The 19,936-nt window shown below is 41.2% G+C and overlaps 1 protein-coding gene across 1 annotated transcript in view; it reads right to left on the reverse strand.

The window, feature by feature from the left end:
• Nucleotides 1–3,996: 3,996 nt before the first annotated feature.
• DIAPH1 (diaphanous related formin 1) overlaps nucleotides 3,997–19,936 on the reverse strand; it is a 44,649-nt gene continuing 28,709 nt past the window's right edge. Inside the window, exons 4-18 of the mRNA XM_060094429.1 lie at nucleotides 17,742–17,843; nucleotides 17,262–17,392; nucleotides 16,981–17,067; nucleotides 16,074–16,137; nucleotides 14,740–14,879; nucleotides 13,241–13,349; nucleotides 12,671–12,781; nucleotides 12,233–12,351; nucleotides 11,444–11,560; nucleotides 10,700–10,815; nucleotides 10,106–10,170; nucleotides 9,248–9,427; nucleotides 7,305–8,072; nucleotides 6,304–6,418; nucleotides 3,997–4,022 (exon numbers count right to left, since the gene is read on the reverse strand). Coding sequence (XP_059950412.1) covers nucleotides 3,997–4,022; nucleotides 6,304–6,418; nucleotides 7,305–8,072; nucleotides 9,248–9,427; nucleotides 10,106–10,170; nucleotides 10,700–10,815; nucleotides 11,444–11,560; nucleotides 12,233–12,351; nucleotides 12,671–12,781; nucleotides 13,241–13,349; nucleotides 14,740–14,879; nucleotides 16,074–16,137; nucleotides 16,981–17,067; nucleotides 17,262–17,392; nucleotides 17,742–17,843 — 2,250 coding nt within the window. The remainder of the gene's footprint in view (nucleotides 4,023–6,303; nucleotides 6,419–7,304; nucleotides 8,073–9,247; nucleotides 9,428–10,105; nucleotides 10,171–10,699; nucleotides 10,816–11,443; nucleotides 11,561–12,232; nucleotides 12,352–12,670; nucleotides 12,782–13,240; nucleotides 13,350–14,739; nucleotides 14,880–16,073; nucleotides 16,138–16,980; nucleotides 17,068–17,261; nucleotides 17,393–17,741; nucleotides 17,844–19,936) is intronic.

A 19,936-nucleotide genomic window follows, 5' to 3' on the forward strand; every position in this document is an offset into this window, starting at 1 on the left:
GAGCAGGTTGTATCCTTTTCTCCAGTGTGTCCATTTGCACAGCTACAGGTGCAGGGTGGATAGAGATGGAATTAACCCGGACTGTGATCTTGCAAACCAAGTAAGATGAAATGAGAGAGAAATGGGGAAAGAAAAAAAAAATCCAGGGAAGGGTTATTATAATTATTAATGATAATTTTACCTGAAGAAAGTGAAGTCTTCAAGGGGGTGAAGGACAGTGAAAACTGAAGGATAAATGGAGTGGCGTCTCAGTAGGGCTGGAGGATTGTTGGGGTCAGGGTACCAAAGACAGCAAGGTAAAAAGATAGAAGAAGGTGGTACTATTAAGAAATGCCCTCTCATCTTTTTTCTGTTTCTAAACTCCCATCCATAGCACCCTGTTTTGAATTTTGGGACCATATCTTATGTTCTCTAGAATGAAACTATTTCAGCATTTTATTTTGTGCTGCTACTATGGTTCAATTTCTCTTCACTTAGCATTACATCTAGTTTTTACAGCAACAATGCATACATATTTTTGGACATAAACTATATCTTTCACAAGAAAAAAAAATGGAAGGTGAGTGGTATGAAATTGAGATCGTGGAGGGGCTGCAGTTCTGGTGATGACCATAAGACACATGGGTGAGATGGGGTGAAGGACAGATCATCACCAGAAAAGAAGAGTGCCAGGAAATGTGAGGCCAGAATATTGGGAGGATCATGACCCTTTTATACAGAAATTGCTAAGAATTAAGAAGGAGTACTGGAGTACTACAGAGGAATAAATTGGGGTGTTAGTAGACAACAGCACAAAGAGAGAAACTGGGTGATTATGACTTGATGTCATGAGATTCAAAATTATGGGTTTTAGGAAAGAAAAAGGTGGACTGATCTGAAAGTGGCAATGAAGAACAAAGAGGACATCTACCCCATCTTCAGGTCCATTGGGGTGAGGTTTATGAGAGGAAAAAAAAACAACACATGAGAGGGCAAAAGGGAAAGCCCAGTTTCTGTTAGAGCAACAAAGTGAAGTCGATGATACAGGAGATTTTGTTAGTAATGGACCATGAATTCCTGAGGGCACAGTGGACAGGTTTCAAGAGCTCAGGTGGGATGGGAGGAGGAGGCAGAATAGGAGACACACAGAACCTATGGGGATTCCAGTGTGGGAGATGAGGGTAACCTGGGAGTCTGGGCCTTCCTGTGGTGAGTGACATAAACCTAGATAAATGACACAATATTAGATCCAGTGGGTTCAAGGCAAATAGTGATGGCAAGGTTTGGAGTTTAGAGGGATATGTGAGGGGGTAGTTGCAGTTCTTCTTTTATACCACTGATGATGGGAGATCACAACCCAGAGGAAGTGTGGTACTTATTCCACATGCAGGAGTCCTCATAACCCCAGGTGATACAGGTAGATTTATGTTTTTAAATCACAAGGGAGTACTATCTGATATTACAGAACTTCCCAACTGCTTTGAGCTAACGGCCTGACTCTGCTCAAAATCCAAGAGTAGTAAGTAATTAAAAGACAAATGTTCACTTGAGCAGCACTTCTGGTCCTAATCCTATACACTTGAAAGGGTAGGGAACTGATGAAACAGACACCCTTCTGCCAAAAGAATCACTGACTAAGGTGGAGCATGAGGAGCTCTTAGAAAATCTTATTTCTAGAGGTTAAAGTTGCAGACGCTGTAAAGATTCACTAAGGTGTTTCCTGATAAAGATCCAACTGGGTGGGTGCCACCTAGTGGACAGAAAAGGATCACAGGGAAAAGGAAAAAGACCCTTAGATCCCTTTTGGGAAAGATGGGATTGCTTCCCCAACACAGGCTCCTGTTGTAGACTGAAGCCTTAAGCAAGAAGGTTCTGGGACAGCAGTAGACAGGTAAACCTACCGCTTGTCACCAATAGTTCTGACCTGCGCGACTACAGCACAAACCTTGGAATCTGGGCCGACAGTCAAATCCTAATTAGAATACTGTTATTGTTTATGAAATTCTCCTGGCTTTTTGCCAGGATCTTACTTTTTAGCCAGAGTGCTTTCAACATTACTGCTATTAACCACTTGTAGAACTGCTCTGATGCTCGTAGTTCCTGAAATGCACCTCATACTTTAACAGGGAGAGGGCCTAATGCTACATATTGTCCACCGCCACACACCTATTAAGGACAATTAGCTTGTGGATCTTGTAAGTCCAGAAGTTTTTTTGGAAGGAAGGAATAAACCTAAAAAGAAAAACATCACTGTACTTAGGACATCAGTTATCACTTACCACCCTACGTTTTAAGGTGATACTTCTAATGGGATCATGATATCAACAAAAGAGAGTAAGAGAAGGAAAGCAGAATGAAAAACTAGTTATTTTGTACGTACAAATAATGACCTGAGGCCACCACAGCGATGAAAATGCTCCCTAGGAGAAGATGAAAAAGAGTAAAATTTAACTACTGAACATGTTCCCAAGGAATTCAAGAAGCAGATTCAACAAAGAAACCATGATAAAAGACTCCTGAGGGCTTCCCTGGTGGCGCAGTGGTGGAGAGTCCGCCTGCCGATGCAGGGGACACGGGTTCATGCCCCGGTCCGGGAAGATCCCACATGCCGCAAAGTGGCTGGGCCCATGAGCCATGGCCGCTGAGCCTGCACGTCCGGAGCCTGTGCTCCGCAGCGGGAGAGGCCGCAATGGTGAGAGGCCTGCGTACCGCCAAAAAAAAAAAAAAAAAAAAAGACTCCTGGCTGATAACCATAAGCATGAGAGTGAAAAAGGACTAGAAGTTTTACAGCACTGCCTATCAAATCAAAATTCAAAATATTCTCTGTCAAGGAATAAATCAACTAAGTAAATTCCTGATTTACAGAAAGTCAAGAGATCAGAAATAAGAGAATAATCCTTAAGAGAGAAAAATGCATAAAAGAATCTGTAGTATAAATTTGAGAACCACTTCCTCTCTCTTAGCTCTTCTTAGTAAAAGGCACACATCTTCCTGAACCTTAATGAAGCAGTGGCTTGAGACCTTTGACTACAGGAGGCAGATGTCAAGAGTAAGGCGGATGTTTTCTTTGATGTTCATTCCTGGAGGAGCTGGAGGTTTCAGGTACCACTAAAATATAAGGGGGATACAGCTATGCTTAACAAACAGCAGAGAGTTGTGTTTAGCAAGTGAGAGATGAAACAATGCAATATTATGAAAACCTTGTGTCCAGATAACTTCTGCATCAAGACTGGCAACTACTGGGCTGAAATCATTTAAGCAAGATGTCTACTGTACTAGATATGCATGTCGTGCTTCTCCAGCTGGATTAGTTTCGCTAGAGTTGAATATACTGTAATCAGAACATGGCTTCTCTTCTTCAACCCTAAATACCTGGTATCTTACTTTCCCTAATCTAATGTTGTTCCTTTTTTGTACTCATAAGAGTCACTTCCAATTTAAGAATATTTGTGACAGAATGAATGAGGTGGTAGCAGAAGCCAGCATATCTATCTCCTTCTTCAAGCTTCTGTCTGGATCTAAGCTCTCAGAAGCTCTTAGGGCAGGGACATACACATCTGGGAAGCAGGGGGTTAGAGCAGGACTTTGGAGTCACAGTCTGGAGTCTGAATCCTGCCTCTGGCACTTATTATAAGGCCTTGAAGAAATTATTTAACCCATATCACTACTTCATCTGGAAGACGAAATAGTCATAGAGTGGTAATGAGTATTTATCTATCATTTAATTATACCATCAATATTAAGGCTATGAATGAGAGACTTGGTAACTGAAACTGGTTACCTACTTGAAAAAAGGATTAAGAATGAAGGTATTCAGAAATGTTATACTAAAGATGTTCAAAGCACCAAAAGCAAAGTAAACCTTGCCTTCATACTGAGGAGCTCTAGATCCTCTGAGTCCTCACCTCTGAAGTTTCCTTAGCTTGAAATTCCTTACCTGATAAAAACCTAAACTCTAAGAAGCCTAAAGTCTTTTTTACTAAAGTGTTTTTGGGGGGCCATGTTGAAAGAAAGGGGCTACTTGGGAGGAGTCTGTATTAAGTCTGCCAACCAGAGCACCAAGAGAGGGAGGCTCAAAACGGCATCAGGAAAGGCAGAGCAGATGAGTTACCCTGATCACGGTGGGTACTGTGGCACTGGTTCCACATGCAGCACCTCCATCTGCTACTTGATGCCCATGTACACGATGTCAAAGCAACTCTTCTGTCACCAAGAAATACACATTAGAATAAGCGCTGACATTCAAATACTGCTTGCATCACCACAGATTTGCAGAGTAACTCAGGAAAAGAAAGCAAGAAAATGTAGAAGAAGAAAATAAACCAAACATTAAAGTCAGTAAAACACTGAAAATTCAAGGAAGAAATAATTTTTAAAGGGAGCAGCATTTGTTTCTTGGGAGAAGATGACTGGAAACATACAGATGTAGTGTGGTTGATGACAAGCAGGAAGGTTTCGTTGCATGTGATAACTGTTAGAGTTGGGTAAACCATGAGTACTTGTTTGATAGGAAAAAAAAATCTCTCCCAGGAATTTCTTAAAATGATTAAGATTTAGCATGTTTGGAAAATTGTTCATGATTTAATAATTTTCAAGAACACCTTCTCTAGTGCTTCCTAATGAAAAGACTGGGAAATTAAGACAGGGTGCCAATTTAACACCTGAAAGTCCTAACTAAAGTAAAGATACTTAAAGACTAGCTAGAAATGTCCTTCGTCAAAGTAGCAGCAAACTACTGATGATGATTATTATTACATGAAAATCAGTACTGACACTAAACTAAACTAAATTGACTAATTCATACTTATTCCTTTCAGATTAAGATACAGAGATTTCTAAGAATAATTTAAGCGGGGGGTGGGGGGCGGGAGCCAAAGCTGTCAGGAAGTTAGAATCATCAATGAACAGAAAATAGTTTCCAGGGCAGAAATTGAAGGCTAAAGGAACATTAAAAAGTTTGGTTACACTGTTGAAAATAACAAACAATGAGATAAGGTCTTGCTTAGGTATTTAAAAAATACTACAGGGCTTCCCTGGTGGCACAGTGGTTGAGAATGCCTGCCAATGCAGGGACACGGGTTCCAGCCCTGGTCTGGGAAGATCCCACATGCTGCGGAGCAACTAGCAAAATTATTAGGTTATAACTGTCATTAGGTACATGACAATATCTTTCAAATACTGCATCCCTCTGGGGAAATAACTGTAAGTGTCCCATCACAAGACAGCACGAAACCACAAGAATTAGGAAGTGAAGAAAGAAAAGGGCAAAATAGATCAGCTCTTCTAAAATAAAGGGGAAGATATGAAGGTGAAGAAGAAAAGCAAGAATTTATATGAAAAGACCAGAAGTCAAGACCCCTGGATCTGGTCATATAAAACCTTGGGCAAGCTACCTAACTAATCAGGCTATGTAAGCTATGGAACGGAGATAATATACACCCAACCTATCTCATAAGGTTTCTTTGCAGTCCTAATAGGGTAGAATATGTTAAAGCACTTTGAAATTTGTAAAATACAACACAAATGTAAAGTAACAGTATTATTATTTAAGTTGTCCCTCACCTTCCAAAGAAAGAGCAAGTATATTGTAGCTTCAACTTAAAATAATTTTCTGCCCTGTCAGCTAACATCAGAGCTACTGGTCCTTCTGGACTCTTAAAAAAAAAACTAGCTAAAGAGAAATCAATCCCCAATTTCTAGTCTTAGTTTTCTAAAGAGAAATCCCTTTACATCTGTTTCATTTTTTTCTCTAATATTCAAGAGACCCAACTACAAGGCTCTTCTGTATTCTTACCTTTTGAAGCTGCAGGTGCCAGGAAGGAGAAAGCATCAGATATTGGAAAGAAATGGAAAAAAGAAAAGGGATCACATATGGTTCTTCGTTATTGTACAAAGACAGTTGTTCAGCCACCTCACCTACTAAAGACTCTGCTCAGCTCTTATCAATTACATATGTAGGTCTAAAGATGGCACCTTAAAGGCAGAGCCAGAATCCATTCAAGAGTATCATTAAAATGATACTCTCAGCCCAGCCTGAGCTCTGTCACACTAACCTCATATCCCCACAAGTTACACTTGTGTAAAATACCTACATGCATGTAAAATACCTACATGCAAAAAACTGGGGGGAAAAATACGTACATGCAACAGTTCTCTTTGCCAACTCCAGCATCCCCAGAATACAAAACCAGCTTATTTTCTTCTGAATAGGAACTCCCAGCTCTCTTCAACCCTCACCCAGGGAACGGAAAGAAATGGGAGACTCCCTTAACAAATGTTCTAAGTCCTACACCGGCCCTTTGCATGAAAGAGGAAAGGACTCACTCTTGGTCTGGGCAGAAAAGGTAAGGGTAAGTTTGGCGAAAAGTTCATTGTTCTCAAATCGGTCCTCCTTCACCTTTGTCCAGAAGCAGTCTTGGGAAAGGTCCTCAGCAACAAACTGTGGATACAGGCAGGTGTTAAGAGTTACTAAACTGAGCTCTGTACTTTCCATCCTAGAAAACGGATTAAGATGCAAAAGAAGCGGCTGGCTGGTTATTGTCAACATCATACTAGAATAAGACTAACCTGAGACACAGAGAACAGCTATGCTCTTTGTGGTGGGACCAGGAGACGATGATTCCAGGTTATGTGTTTATTGGTGATTATTCAACAACTAGAATCAGTTATGCTGCTTATCCTCCTTCTAACCCCAAATCCTCTACTTTTAGAAGCATTAAGGCTTTATTTCACATCTTCCCTTGCTCTACCTTACACTTTTCCCATCAGGGTGGTGAACTGTACCAAATTTGTTCATTTTATGAACAAATCCCTAGGCTCCTTTATTTTAACTTGGTTTCCAGAAGCAAAAGGCTGAGGCAGAATCACAGCGCTCTCAAACACATACTGTGCCATGCAAACATATCCTGTGTAACTTATTTACCGGGGGTAGGGGTGGGTGGGAGTGGTAGGGAGTTGTATCCATAAATCCATGACTTTTGGATCAGCAAAATTTATCAGTATCTTGCGGATTGGTGAAATGACTAATATCAAACAGTGTGGTATCCCATGGCACTCATATCCTCAGAGAAAAGGGCAAAAACATTAACTTAAGGATAAGTTTAGGTTTTGTAGCAGAGTATAGGGCTCAAAGAACTCTCCCGAGTGATATCCAGCATATAGGATATGCCTATTATCTGCTAAATAAACATACACATAAGTGGAACTTGAAGACAGACAGATGTGAGCCATAAGAAAGGGAAGCCCAACCATGCACAAAACACAAAGTAGGAAACTGAAGTGGTCTCTTAAAATCTACTGATGAAGAGATGGACAGAAATTCTCACCTTGGACCAGTTTGGCCTCCGGAGCTGTACCTCTGGCTTGTAAAGTTTCTTTGGGGTTAATCCAAATGGCAGAACTGGGGCTGCAGGAACTCCAAAAGGGAGAGGTGGAGGAATACCAGGGCCTCCAGGACATGGAGGGGGTGGAGGGATTCCACCAGGAAGAGGGGGAGGGGGAGGTAGCATTCCTGGTCCTCCAGGCAAGGGAGGAGGAGGTGGGGGGATGCCGGCACCCCCAAGCAGAGGCGGGGGTGGGGGGATGCCGGCACCCCCAGGCAGAGGCGGGGGTGGGGGGATGCAGGCACCCCCAGGCAAAGGGGGGGGTGGGGGGATGCAGGCACCCCCAGGCAAAGGGGGAGGTGGGGGGATGCAGGCACCCCCAGGCAGAGGAGAGGGTGGGGGGATGCAGACACCCCCAGGCAGAGGGGGGGGTGGGGGGATGTAGGCACCCCCAGGCAAAGGGGGAGGTGGAGGGATGCAGGTACCCCCAGGCAGAGGAGGGGGTGGGGGGATGTAGGCACCCCCAGGCAGAGGAGGAGGAGGAGGTGGTGGAGGAGGAATGGCCCCACCCCTAGGAAGAGGGGGTGCAGAGGCTGTGCTAACCTCTCCTGGTAAAGGGGGTGAGGGGGGACTGACAGGCCCAGAGTCACCAGGTAAAGGAGGGGCAGGGGGAAAAGTAGCACTGCTAGGAGGGACTGCAGCAGTAACTGCAGTGGAGAGTGAAGCCACTTCTTTCTTGGCATCTTCCAGTTCCTTGGACAGCTTGGCAACCTACAGAAATAACACCAATGGGAGTACTTCTCACTCCACTTCAGGGACCACTGGGGCTGGAAAGGACCTAAGAAGTTACTTAATCCAAACTTCTCACTTTACACATGAAGAGAGTGAAAGGAGTCAGACAGTTGAAAGGCTCCACCTAAAGTCACATAGCTATTTAGTGACAGAGACAAAACTATAATTCAGGTCTTCAAGTTCCTAGTTCAGTATGCTTTGCATTAAAAAGGCAACTTCAAAGTTTATGTTAAACTCTCCCTTTGATTTGAAAATGCAAAGATCGGGACTTCCCTGGTGGCGCAGTGGTTAAGAATCCGCCTGCCAACGCAGGGGACATGGGTTTAATCCCTGGTCCGGGAAGATCCCACATGCCGCAGAGCAACTAAGCCTGTGCAGCACAACTACTGAGCCTGAGCTCTAGAGCCTGCGAGCCACAACTACTGAGCTTGCGTGCTGCAACTACTGAAGCCCGCGTGCCTAGAGCCCATGCTCTGCAACAAGAGAAGCCACCGCAATGAGAAGCCTGCACACAGCAACGAAGAGTAGCCCCTGCTCACTGCAACGAGAAAGCCCGCGCGAGCAACAAAGACCCAACGCAGCCAAAAATAAAATTAATCAATTTTTTAAAAAAGAAAGAAAATGCAAAGATCAAGTAAATCAAATATTCTAGGTACGTAATTAACATATACAGGTAATTACGTGCTATACAGGTGTTATACAGGTGCTATACAGGTAATTATATAACCACCTAGGTGATCAAGTTATCAAGTATCACAGATCATATAAATATCTATAACTGCAGAGAGAGTGTGTGGGCATAAATCTGTCCAGAGATGACTAAAATAAGAGAAAAATAGCAAATATAAGAACAGTGTATTTAGTATTTACTCCTAAACTTATTAGAAGGCTATTATCTTTATTTCTGGGTAGTACTGTGACTCATTTATTCTTTGTGTTGTTCTGTATTTTCCAAATTTTCCATCTTATGTATTACTTACTCCCAAAACAAAACAGCTTATGATTTTAAAAATATGTGCCATCTAACTAGATTACCTATTAGTATCTGAACCCTCCCTGGGAGTAAGATGACAGAGTCCTGCTCCAACGCAAGCTCACTCTGAGGCTGCTGATGGCAGTTACAGGTCACTCTGCCTTCCCTGTTCAGATATTACCTCTCCTGTGAGCTGAGACACTTCTGCTTCCAGGTTCTGTTTCTCTGTGGCAACTTTTTCCTTTTCAGAATCCAATGCATCCTTTTCTCCCTGAAGATCCTGGAGCTGCTGCTCAAAGTCACTTTCCATCTTTTTCATTTCCACCTGTAGCTCATGTCGGGCTGTTAACTCTGAGTCCAGCTAGAGGAGGAAGAAATCAGGCTCCCGGTAAGCTCTCCAACTCAGCAAAGGCCGGGTGTTATTCCCCATAATTTACTGTTTTGTGCTAATCCTTGATCTGTTGAGCTCACTGACCCAAGGGATGCCTGGAAAAAAGGCCACCATGATTTCAACCTTAAAATCAAGGTTAAAGGAGGGGGAAGCCAGGGATTATCTCCATAGTCTATCTATACTTGGAGTTATTTTAAAAAACAGCAACAACTAAGATTTTAAAGACATTTAACCAGGACAGCTAAGGTGCACAATCCCAGTAGTCTCAAGGATCAAAAACCTATCAACAATAGGAGTCCTTAATCAAAGAGAATTCAGACATATTCCAGTTCCTGTTGTTCTATGGATAAAAGGCCTGAGTCGCCAAGCAAACCCAAGTGCTGTCAATGTTATATGAGAGTGTCACCTGTCTTTCCTCCTGCTCAGGGGCCCAAGAACTGTGCAAACTCACGACTGACTAGCTCCTCATGATCACATCCACACCACTTTCTCCACTGAGTAACCTACAGCAGAAAGGGTTCCCCTAGGAACTGCTACTGTGTGCTGAACACTGAATATATCACAGGTAACTGTTTCACATGTCAGAAAAATCAAAATCCTTAGATAAAGAAAGATATACTCCAATTATTTTTGATCTCTCATACATACCTTTTTTTCCAGCTCTGTAGCTTTGGCTTCAGATTTCTCCACCTTTGTTTTATCAATCATTTGATCTAAAAAGAAGGCGAACAGTCAGGAAGTCAAGTTCCCAATTCTCGTATTCCCCTCTCACTGCCTAAGCCCTTCTACATAACCAAAGGGCAGTCTTTGTTCTTTTTGTTTATTTTTCTTATCCTTCTTAATGTTCTGTACTAGACAAAGAAATGGAACTTTCAGTTAAGTTCAACATATAATTTCTGAGTGCCTGTTATGCAGTAAGGCCACCATGCCGGGTGGCACAGAGAATGCCTACAAGTAATACTTATGAATCTCTGGGACCAGCAGGAGTAGCAGACAATAGCTGAAGTCCCTTCAAAAGGTGGGGTGGTGTATGAGACAGGATAAATTTTTAGAATTATGTAGAAATAAACTCAAGGCCTGTATATTCCTAGCACAGATATTGGTTATATCACCTAAGAAAGGGTGAAAATGGGAATACTGGGGGCTAGAAAAGTATCTTCTCTGAAATTTTCACTGAAAGAAAGATGCAAAATGAAAGACAGAAGCAATGTTTTATGGAACCAGACAGACAAATATGCTTACCAATCAATCCCTCAATATCAATCTGGAGGTGCCGGCACTTGAAGTCAGGATCAGCCCCATTCTTGTGCAGAACTATCTGAGAAATACATTCTTCAATCAACTTATAGTACTGCGGTCTACAGAAGAAACAAAATAAGGTTATTAAAGGAAAACCAAAATATAATTTTGGTATTCAGGATCAAGAAAGGTTAACTGCTTTGACAGCAGAAGGACCTGAGGATAAATGTTCTGGAAAAGACCTTTTCATAAGATTAACAGAGTATGGCTGCCATGCTAAGAAATCCCCCTCTTCCACATCAGCTAACCCATCTACTTCAGATAGTCAAAACTTCTTGCCATCTGCCTCTGAGCTCAAATCCTTTTCCATCTAAAATTCGAGCTTGATCCTGCCTGTGATGGATACTACTATTGCTGAATCTCTACTCTACTGCTTAAATCTCATGTTCCAACATGAATCAACTTTAAATGGCTGCCTTCCTTTGCTATCATCTTCACTCCATCCCACCACCCCATTCAAAAGAGGGAGGCAGTTCACCTTATACACTCTCATCTCTTCCATAGAGATGTCTTTCAGTTGGATTAAAGGGACAACTGGCAACTCCCTTTATGTCTGAAACTAAAAATGAACTCTAATCCATGTCTTTGTCTTTTCCTTTTCTCTCTACAGACAATCTTTGAATTTAAGAAGTTTGCACTCTCCACTTAGGCTCAAATTCAAAACTTCCCACAGGTATACCATCTTACCTGGCCTCATAGTCATTTCGGACTAAGAGTAGGTGCTGCAGGATGGAGAGGAAGTGTTGCTCTGCCTTTGAATCCTTCACTGTGTTTAAGAGAATCTGGAAGACTTCACTGAAGTCAGTGGAAAAGGAGAAGAGGCTAAGGAAAGCATATATTTAGAAACTATGTTTGACAGGTAGCTTGCCCAACTCTCGGGAGAAGTAGCAAGATGCCACTTCTATTCTAACAGCTGTTCCTCCTATAAACCCTGCCCTAAACTTTAAGCTCTATAAACATTCTTTGGCCAGGGGACCAGTGAGTCAGGGGGTACTATACACAGAGATAGAAAACTCCTAGTACTTGGCTTGAAAATCGAGCAGTAGACAGACACAAAAAGGTAACTGCCTCAAAGTCACTTGTGGCAAGTATCAATAGGTAACCAAATTATTCCCCCTGTCAGTCTCATGGAAACATACAAGAGAGCAAATTACAACCTCACTCCCTGACTTGTCTATGTTCTCCAAAAACCAGCTCTACATCTTAATGAGCTAAGCTATCATGTTCTAGGAGGTCTATACTAATTTTGATGGCTGCTTCCATGTTGAGCAACCCTCAGATCACCCTTCCCAACTTCTCTGGTCCACAATGATGTAAATATATCCAATGGCAATCAAAAGACACCTGCCTAATCTACAAAGAAGACAGGGCTAATGCCCTCGTGTAAGTCATCAACCCCACACCATTCCTTACAGGGATCTACAACTGAATGCAACTGAATGTCTTGTGTCTTCAACCCAATCAGTAAAAGGATATTCCATCTCCATTCGAATGTCATCCAGCCGTCCCTTCAGGTCATAGGAATCTTCTTCTCCTTGTTCATCAAACACATTTAGTTGCACTCTCATATCATCATTTTCAATCTCTCGAAGGTCCTGTCAACAGCAAAAGTATAGGCCAGGGAACCCAAACGTGTCCTATGCTGGTTAAAAACCCAAACATTTCAACCTGTTTTTTGTTTTTTTTTAATTTTTTAAATTTTGGCGTGCCGCATGGCTTGCGGGATCTCAGTTCCCCAACCAGGGATTGAACCTGGCCCACGGCAGTGAAAGTGCTGAATCCTAACCACTAGACCACCAGGGCACTCCCTCAACCTGGTTTTTAAACTGAAAACCAAAGTCTTCCCAGGGATGACGGGGTTATAAGAGCAGGAAGGAACCAGCCCAGCCTTTCGAATGAAGTGTTGCATCTCACCTGCAACACTTGATGCAGCCCCAAGCGCATCAGTTCGCTTCGGATGTGAACTCGGAAGTCAAGTTCTTCAGCTGGTGTGATGAGAGCATTGATCAGCTGTAGGCATCCCACCTAAAATAAGAAAATTCAGCAGCTGTGTCAATGTTAACTCCTAGAGATCAAGATTCCATTCTCTTTACATGCATTCTGAGGCCCCCAAATATAACCTAGAAGATTCAGTACAAAAACTACAAGAATAACTTCCTTATATATAGCAATATAACTTGGTTTAAACACAGGTCTGGAGAGTTCAGAGGTCTAAAGGATTCCAGGGATTCTATGGTATAATTTGTTCTAGGCCTTGATTTTTCTAGCTTGTAAATAAATACCATGACTTTTTTCCATCTCATAATGAGGAAAACAGTTCTTTCTCTGCCTTCTTGGAGAAAAGGGTAATCATTTTTCCTTCAGAAAGAACTTTGAAATATATATCATTGGTAACAACTCATGTGTTCTCTTAAAAGGTCAAATGAACTTAAGTCTTTCTATCTTGAATTCTACTTTTGGAACAAGTTTCATAGGTATACATGCCTTGAGAGCAATGGAGGTCCCACTTTTTAATCCATCCAGCAGTGGCTGGAAACGTTCCACCTCATCCATTTCAGCTCTTTCTGTCATCGCCTCCAAAACTCTTTCATTCCTGCCAGAGAGTAAGGAAAGGGAGAGAACTGGTTGGGTGCTCTTACACAGACAGGTACACAACAGGTATATTATACAGAGGCGTAGATCAGTTAGGAAACAGACATTATCAATGTTCTGGATTTCTCACATTATTCTTCTCATCACCTGGAGCAAAGGCCAGATCAACAGGAAACTAAGGACCATCTCTTCAGAAAAATGCACTCCCTAAAATCCAGACTCCTACCTATATTTACCAAATTAAGCCCCCTGTTCTATGGCATATAAATTGGTACAACTTTCGGAGGGGCATTTAACAGTACCAATTTTTTAATGCACATTAACATTGGCCTACTTCTAGAAAATCTATCCAACATAAACACATAAATATGAAATAATATATGTACAAAGAATATATGCACAAGAATTGATAATAAAATTTTTTATCATCTAGAGCAGGGGTCAGAATGTGCTAAAAAAAAAATTCTACCTATAAGTCTAGCAATGAAGGAATCATTAAATTATGGGAGGTACAGAGTATGAAATGCTAAACAGCCACTAAAGATAATAAGATAGATCTAGAAGTACTGCCAGAGAAGAATGTCCAAGAGCTACTGTTAAATAAAAAGAAACAAGTTGAAAAGAATGGTGGTATGATTTAGCTTTTGTTAAACCAAACCCCTCCACAAAAATAAAAATCTATCCTATACATGAGATTGGTTTTATAGGCATAAGCCATCTTTCCTTAATTCTAAGAAACCATCTTTTGGAGTGGCAGGTGTGTTAGAATTTAGTAAATATTTGTCTGTGCTAGAAAATGATCTATGAGACTGTACCACACCATTAACAGTGGTTACCTCTGCAGAATAGGGTTTGCCAAAGGGATGACGTTGTTAAATTGTACTTCATATACTTCTATGTTGTTTGAATTTTAAAAATAATGTTGTGTTACTTCTGAATTTTAAAAAAATGTAAAAAGAAACCCTTGTCCTAGACAATACAGACATTAATGGAGATCTAGGAGATCCTGCTGTACCTTTTTTGTGTGTGTGTGTGCCGTAAATCAAAAAGGTTTTATTTTCTCACATAAACAGTCCAGAGGTAGGCCATCCAGGGAGTTATCCAGACCCAAGATCCTACCAGCTTTCTGGTTCATCAGAAGCTGTGGCCCTCAGCTTCGTGGTCAAAAGTGATGTGGTTCCTGCTGTACCTTTGATAACCAGTGGTACATGCAGAACAGCTTCCATCTCTTAACAATCTTTCTTAAATATTAAGATACACAGTGTTCATGTAAGAAATATAGTCTTACCTAGTATTTAAGACTAAGTGGACACCCAAGCAACTTAATATTCCTCTAGACTAAGGAAGATGATAAAAAAGAATAGAGAAGAGAAATAATTCCAGTCACATACATGTCTTCTGGCTGTGGTAGGATACAAAGAGCAGAAAGCAGCTTAGCTGCATCAATCATCATGTTGGGAACAGCAGGATCCATGGCTCTGACCAGCAGCAGAATTCCTTCTTCTGTCTCCAACATGGTCTTGATTCCAAACTGGTAGGACAAAAAGAGAAAAGCGAGGCTTAAAGATAAGAGCATCTAACCAAGGACAAGTTTACGGGTTCTTATGGATTGAATGGTGCTCCTCCCAAAATTCGTATGTTTAAGTCCTAACCCCCATTACCTCAGAATGTAACCTTATTTGGAAATAGTGTCATTGGCAGGTGTAATTAGATTACCATGAGGTCAGACTAGAGTAGGGTGGGCCCTTAATCCCATATAACTGTTATCTTTATAAAAAGGGGAAATTTGGACACAGACTTGCACACAGGGAGAACGCCATGTGAACACAAAAGCAGAGATTGGGGTGATGCATCTACAAGCCAAGGAATGTCAAAGATTGCCAGCAAGACACCAGAAGCTAGGAAAGAGGCATGGGACATACCCTCTCTCACAGCCTTCAGAAGGAACCAACCCTATCAACAACACCTTATCTTGGACTTATCGCCTCTAGAACTGTGAGATAAATGAACTTCTGTTGTTTAAGACACCCAGTTTGTAGTACTTTGTTATAGCAACCCTAGCAAACTAATATAGGGTAGAAAACTTTTTCCAATATAGCTAAACAGATATGAGCATAGCAAAATAATTTTCTAGCAGACACAACAGAATTCTATGTCTTCCAAGAATAAAAACTTTGATTCTTATGTTTCTTTTCAATGTTCCCCCTAAGCCAGTGGAATAATTATAACAAAATTAAATAGTGAGGAAGACAGATTTGCACTCAGGAACAAATAACTGTAGGTTCCCTAAGTTTAAATACTAAACAGACAAAAAAAGAAAAAGAGAAAGAGAGAGCGAGAAAGAGAAAGAAAGAGAGAAAGAAAAAGGAAGGAAGGAAGGAAGAAAAGATACAGTAGGAATAGACTGGGGAAAAAACAACAACAAATAAGCAGGAAATAAAGTAAACCTTCCAAAAATAATAACTACAGGTCAGGAAATTTAAGAATTAGGAAAAAAAAGTATAAACAGAAGAAGAAAATTAAGCATATCCTCTGAAACAGACATTACAACTGAGGGAAAAGATCCATAAAAGTATGTGTATGTGGCGATCAAAAAGTTATGGTACTAAAAGGAAAAGCTAGAAGCCTTGAACCTCATATTCCTAGGTCCTTTTTTGAGTTTGCCAACAGAAGAGAAAAAACAGCGGCCACGATGGGGGTTGAATGAGAATGGGAAATATCTTACCTTGTTGTTCATAAAAGCTTTCAAGCAGCGGATGATCTCATGCTTGTTACGGCTATCGTAGCTTCTGCATGTAGAAGACATAATCAGTGAAGTCCCTTCATTCTACACCCCTCCCCATTTGACTTTTCAATCTTGTAAACAAGGGTCTTAGGAACACTCCCAACTAGCAGCTGAGTAAAGTCTAGCACACAGCACTCTACCCTAAAACACTGGCAAAAAGAGGTAGCTGAAGAAAGAACCATTGGTAATTCTCTCATAAACCAAGAATTCAGTATTACATTAAAATCTTCCCTTTAACTCCCTGTAGGCTCCTAAGGGCTAAATTCTATCAGGATAACATCCCACCTATTACTGCTTGCCTCACTGCATCAGAGGTTTCAAGTCTGTACGTTCAGGAGGTAGAGGTCCTGTGTTTTGTTTTGGAAAGATCCCAGGAAGTAGAGAAATCATTTTGGGTCAGGCTGGCTTCAAGGTAGCCTAACTTAAGACAGTGCAAGGTATCCCCAGAATTATTCCAATCCTGAAGACTATCATAAAGCTAGTCCCAAACTGATCAAGTGTATTATAAGACTTCCAAATGAGATATGACCCAGACCAGATCACAGGAGAGCTTTAGACTAAATCAGACCCTATTTCCAGACTGGATAAGAACCTGTGCTGGGAGACTCACAATCTTATGTGGTATGTATCTTGTGTTATTCACTGTGAAATTTAAGTTCCTCCTTTCTCTGTACCTATAATCATCCTTCATTCTCCAGTCACCCCTATGATAAACCCCATTCTCAGCTAACAGCATAATATCCTAGTCCATAACTTTCCATTTAACTGCCATTTTCTCCTTTAGAGCAAACAGCCAAGTCCTCTACTACCCTCCACCTAGAAGATGCCAAGACTCGGAAGTCCTCACCCAGCAGTCTCCTCTTTCTCATCATGAAGTCGTTTAAGGATGTCCAATAAGGAAGCCAGGCCCTCAGCACCAAATGTTTGCACCCAACTGTAAGGAAGAGACAAAGATGATGCAATATCAAATCAAATCAATAAATATCCACCAAAATAAAGTGTATCCTGGCAACTCTTTACTCCCAATCCAAAACATTCTCATACTTCCCTGACTCCTTTGATCTCTAATCCCCACCAGTGAGCTCCAACATTGGGCTCTCACTCCTGTTACTACCTCAGAATCCTCACCTGACAGGGTTGTTGTTGAGGGAGACACGAAGGGACTCCAGGCAGCTGAGCAGAGGCATATCCCGCAAGCCCGACCTCAGCTCCTGAATGTACATCATGGCTGACCTAGAGCTCTCCTTTTGACTCATGCCCTGGAAAGGAGCATACAGAAATTAGTAAACACTGGACTCAGTCATAAATTGGACCAGAATTAGTTAATACAGTTTAAACAATATGAGGGCAAACACCCATTATACATACCACCAAACTATGTGAGACTCAGAATTTCCTTCCCATTACCCATACATACTTCATGAAGATCGAATCAGGCAAAAGTATGTAGAAAAGTAACTCAAATGAGAGTAAAAAATGAGTAGGTTTATATAAAAGAATGAAATAGAACTGATGTGGACATGAAATGTTCTATTAAAGTAGCAAAACAAACAGGTCCAAGATAAGGGCACAGTCTCCCACGTCATGGGTACCTGTCCCAGGACTCACAGCCTTGGAGGTGTGCAAGTACTGGGACACCATCTCTCTCTTGATGATAATGTCCTTCTCCCTCAAAGGTTGCTGTTTTTCCTCGTTCAGGTTCATATCCAACTAGAAACGGGAGGAAAAAAGGGGGGAAAATTGCCTTGAATTCCTTATAAGTTTTCAGTGTTTAATGTTTAGTATACTTAGTAAAGAGATGAACACACTAAATGCTTATTGAATAAATAAATTTTCCTGATCCTTAGAGACTTAATCCATTATAGATGATGGGAATTCCTTAGGGATAAATATGGTTAACATTTTATTATAAATCCCAACAGACATTTTTATACACATACACTAAATTTTTCCCTAACAAAAGTGGACTCTCAATATAGAGGGAAAACTTATTTTGCATTATTGAAAGAAAAGCAAACATAGTATTTTCTGCACTTAGGATGGACCTTAATAACCTCTTCAGACTGAAGCACTGGATGACTGGCATCATGCAAACACCAGCAAAATCTGCACCATTCTAGGGCCTAAACACCCATTACCCCTGGTTAACTAAGTCCCTGTACAAACTCCTTTCCCATGAAGAAAGAACTGGAAACTGTGACAAATTCCCTCAACAGACATAACCTGGAGTGTGTTATTGGGGGAAAGGCTCTGATTGACCCTGTTACATATATAACCATGTGTCTGAGCCTCCTATTTCTGTGAGCATAAGTTTAACCTTAAAAAGTCCAGAATATTATTTGAAACGGGGAAAGTATAGGAGAAAAAAAAGGATATATTCAATTTCTTCCCCATGTGTGTGTTTGTGTATGTGTGTGATGTGTGAAGGAATCACCACCACCAAGTTGTCACAGTAATAATTTGACTTCTTTCTGACTCAATTCCTGGTGCTTTCTTCCTCCTTTTACAGAGAAGTTGAACAAAGAAGTTGCAAAATACTGGCCCTCAGGTTGAATCAGACCCAAAGATAAAGTATGTTTTGTCTGGCTAGCTCAACATTTTAAATTTGAGAGACTTCATATAAAAATATGAATTTACAGCACCAAGGGATGCAATCAGCAAATTTAAGATTATGGAAAACTCTACAGGTCAAACAGTTTCTTCAACAAATTTTTTATAACAAGAGCAAGGATTAAAGAGAGGGAGGAAAACCTATAGTTCAAATGAAACTTAGTAGAATATCACAATGGACCTTACCTGGAATTGTGATTTGAACAAACAAATGTTATTTTAAAAATGACCTAATTTGGGAAATCTGAATGCTGGCCATGATTTTTGTTTTTTTTAAAAAATAGAGATTTCTGGCTTCTTTTGAAAAACAGAAATATCTGGCACTACTGGGCTAGCATTCCCAACTGGAATGCTACAAAACCTACTGGGACTGAATTGTGGTTGGAGTTTATCAAAAATGCCAAAAGTCCTTCATTTTACTGCAGTCCCTTCTCCTTTTTATCACTTTCTATGTAGCCTGCTTAACTTATTTATGCTTCCTCCCTTGGCCCTAAAGACATTTAAATTTGCAATCCAAGGCCAAGAGACTGTCTTGATAGATCATACTCTTGGACTCTTAACATACTTGGATTATTATGAGACAAACTGAAAGCTTCAAGGAAAAGTAATAATAGTAGTACTGGTTGAGTGGTGACTACCACAGGTACCAGGCCTCAGTTTTAAGGGTTTTAAGCACATGCTTTTAATTAAGTTAGGCCTGCCACTAATCTCTAGTTGAATCTGAGATCATAAATCCAAGTTAATATATAGGTCTGATGAAACCTTATAAGCACGTACTCAAAACTTTCCAAGACTTAGCACTAGTGGACATTCACTCAGTGTCCTCCCCACGCAACGGTCCTCACTGAAGACAGCAAAGTCAGTCACATCCATGCACAGCTCATTATTGAACTGACCTCAGCCCCAACCTTTAAAGGTCTTCTAGTGATTGTAACATCAGAATTCTCTTTCCAGATTCACCACTAAGTAGAAGATCTCGGGCAAACGATGCCTTTCCATTCCTCAGCTTCTTCTTTCCCTCCCTCCCTCCCCTTCCTTCCTTTTATTTATTTATTTTTGGCCGCCTTGGGTCTTCATTGCTGCGCGCGAGCTTTCTCTAGTTGTGGCGAGCGGCAGCTACTCTTCGTTGCGGTGCGCAGGCTTCTCATTGCAGTGGCTTCTCTTGTTGCGGAGCACGGGCTCTAGGCTCACGG

Source organism: Mesoplodon densirostris, chromosome 3 (genome assembly GCF_025265405.1).
Source record: "Mesoplodon densirostris isolate mMesDen1 chromosome 3, mMesDen1 primary haplotype, whole genome shotgun sequence".
NCBI classification, from domain to species: domain Eukaryota; kingdom Metazoa; phylum Chordata; class Mammalia; order Artiodactyla; family Ziphiidae; genus Mesoplodon; species Mesoplodon densirostris.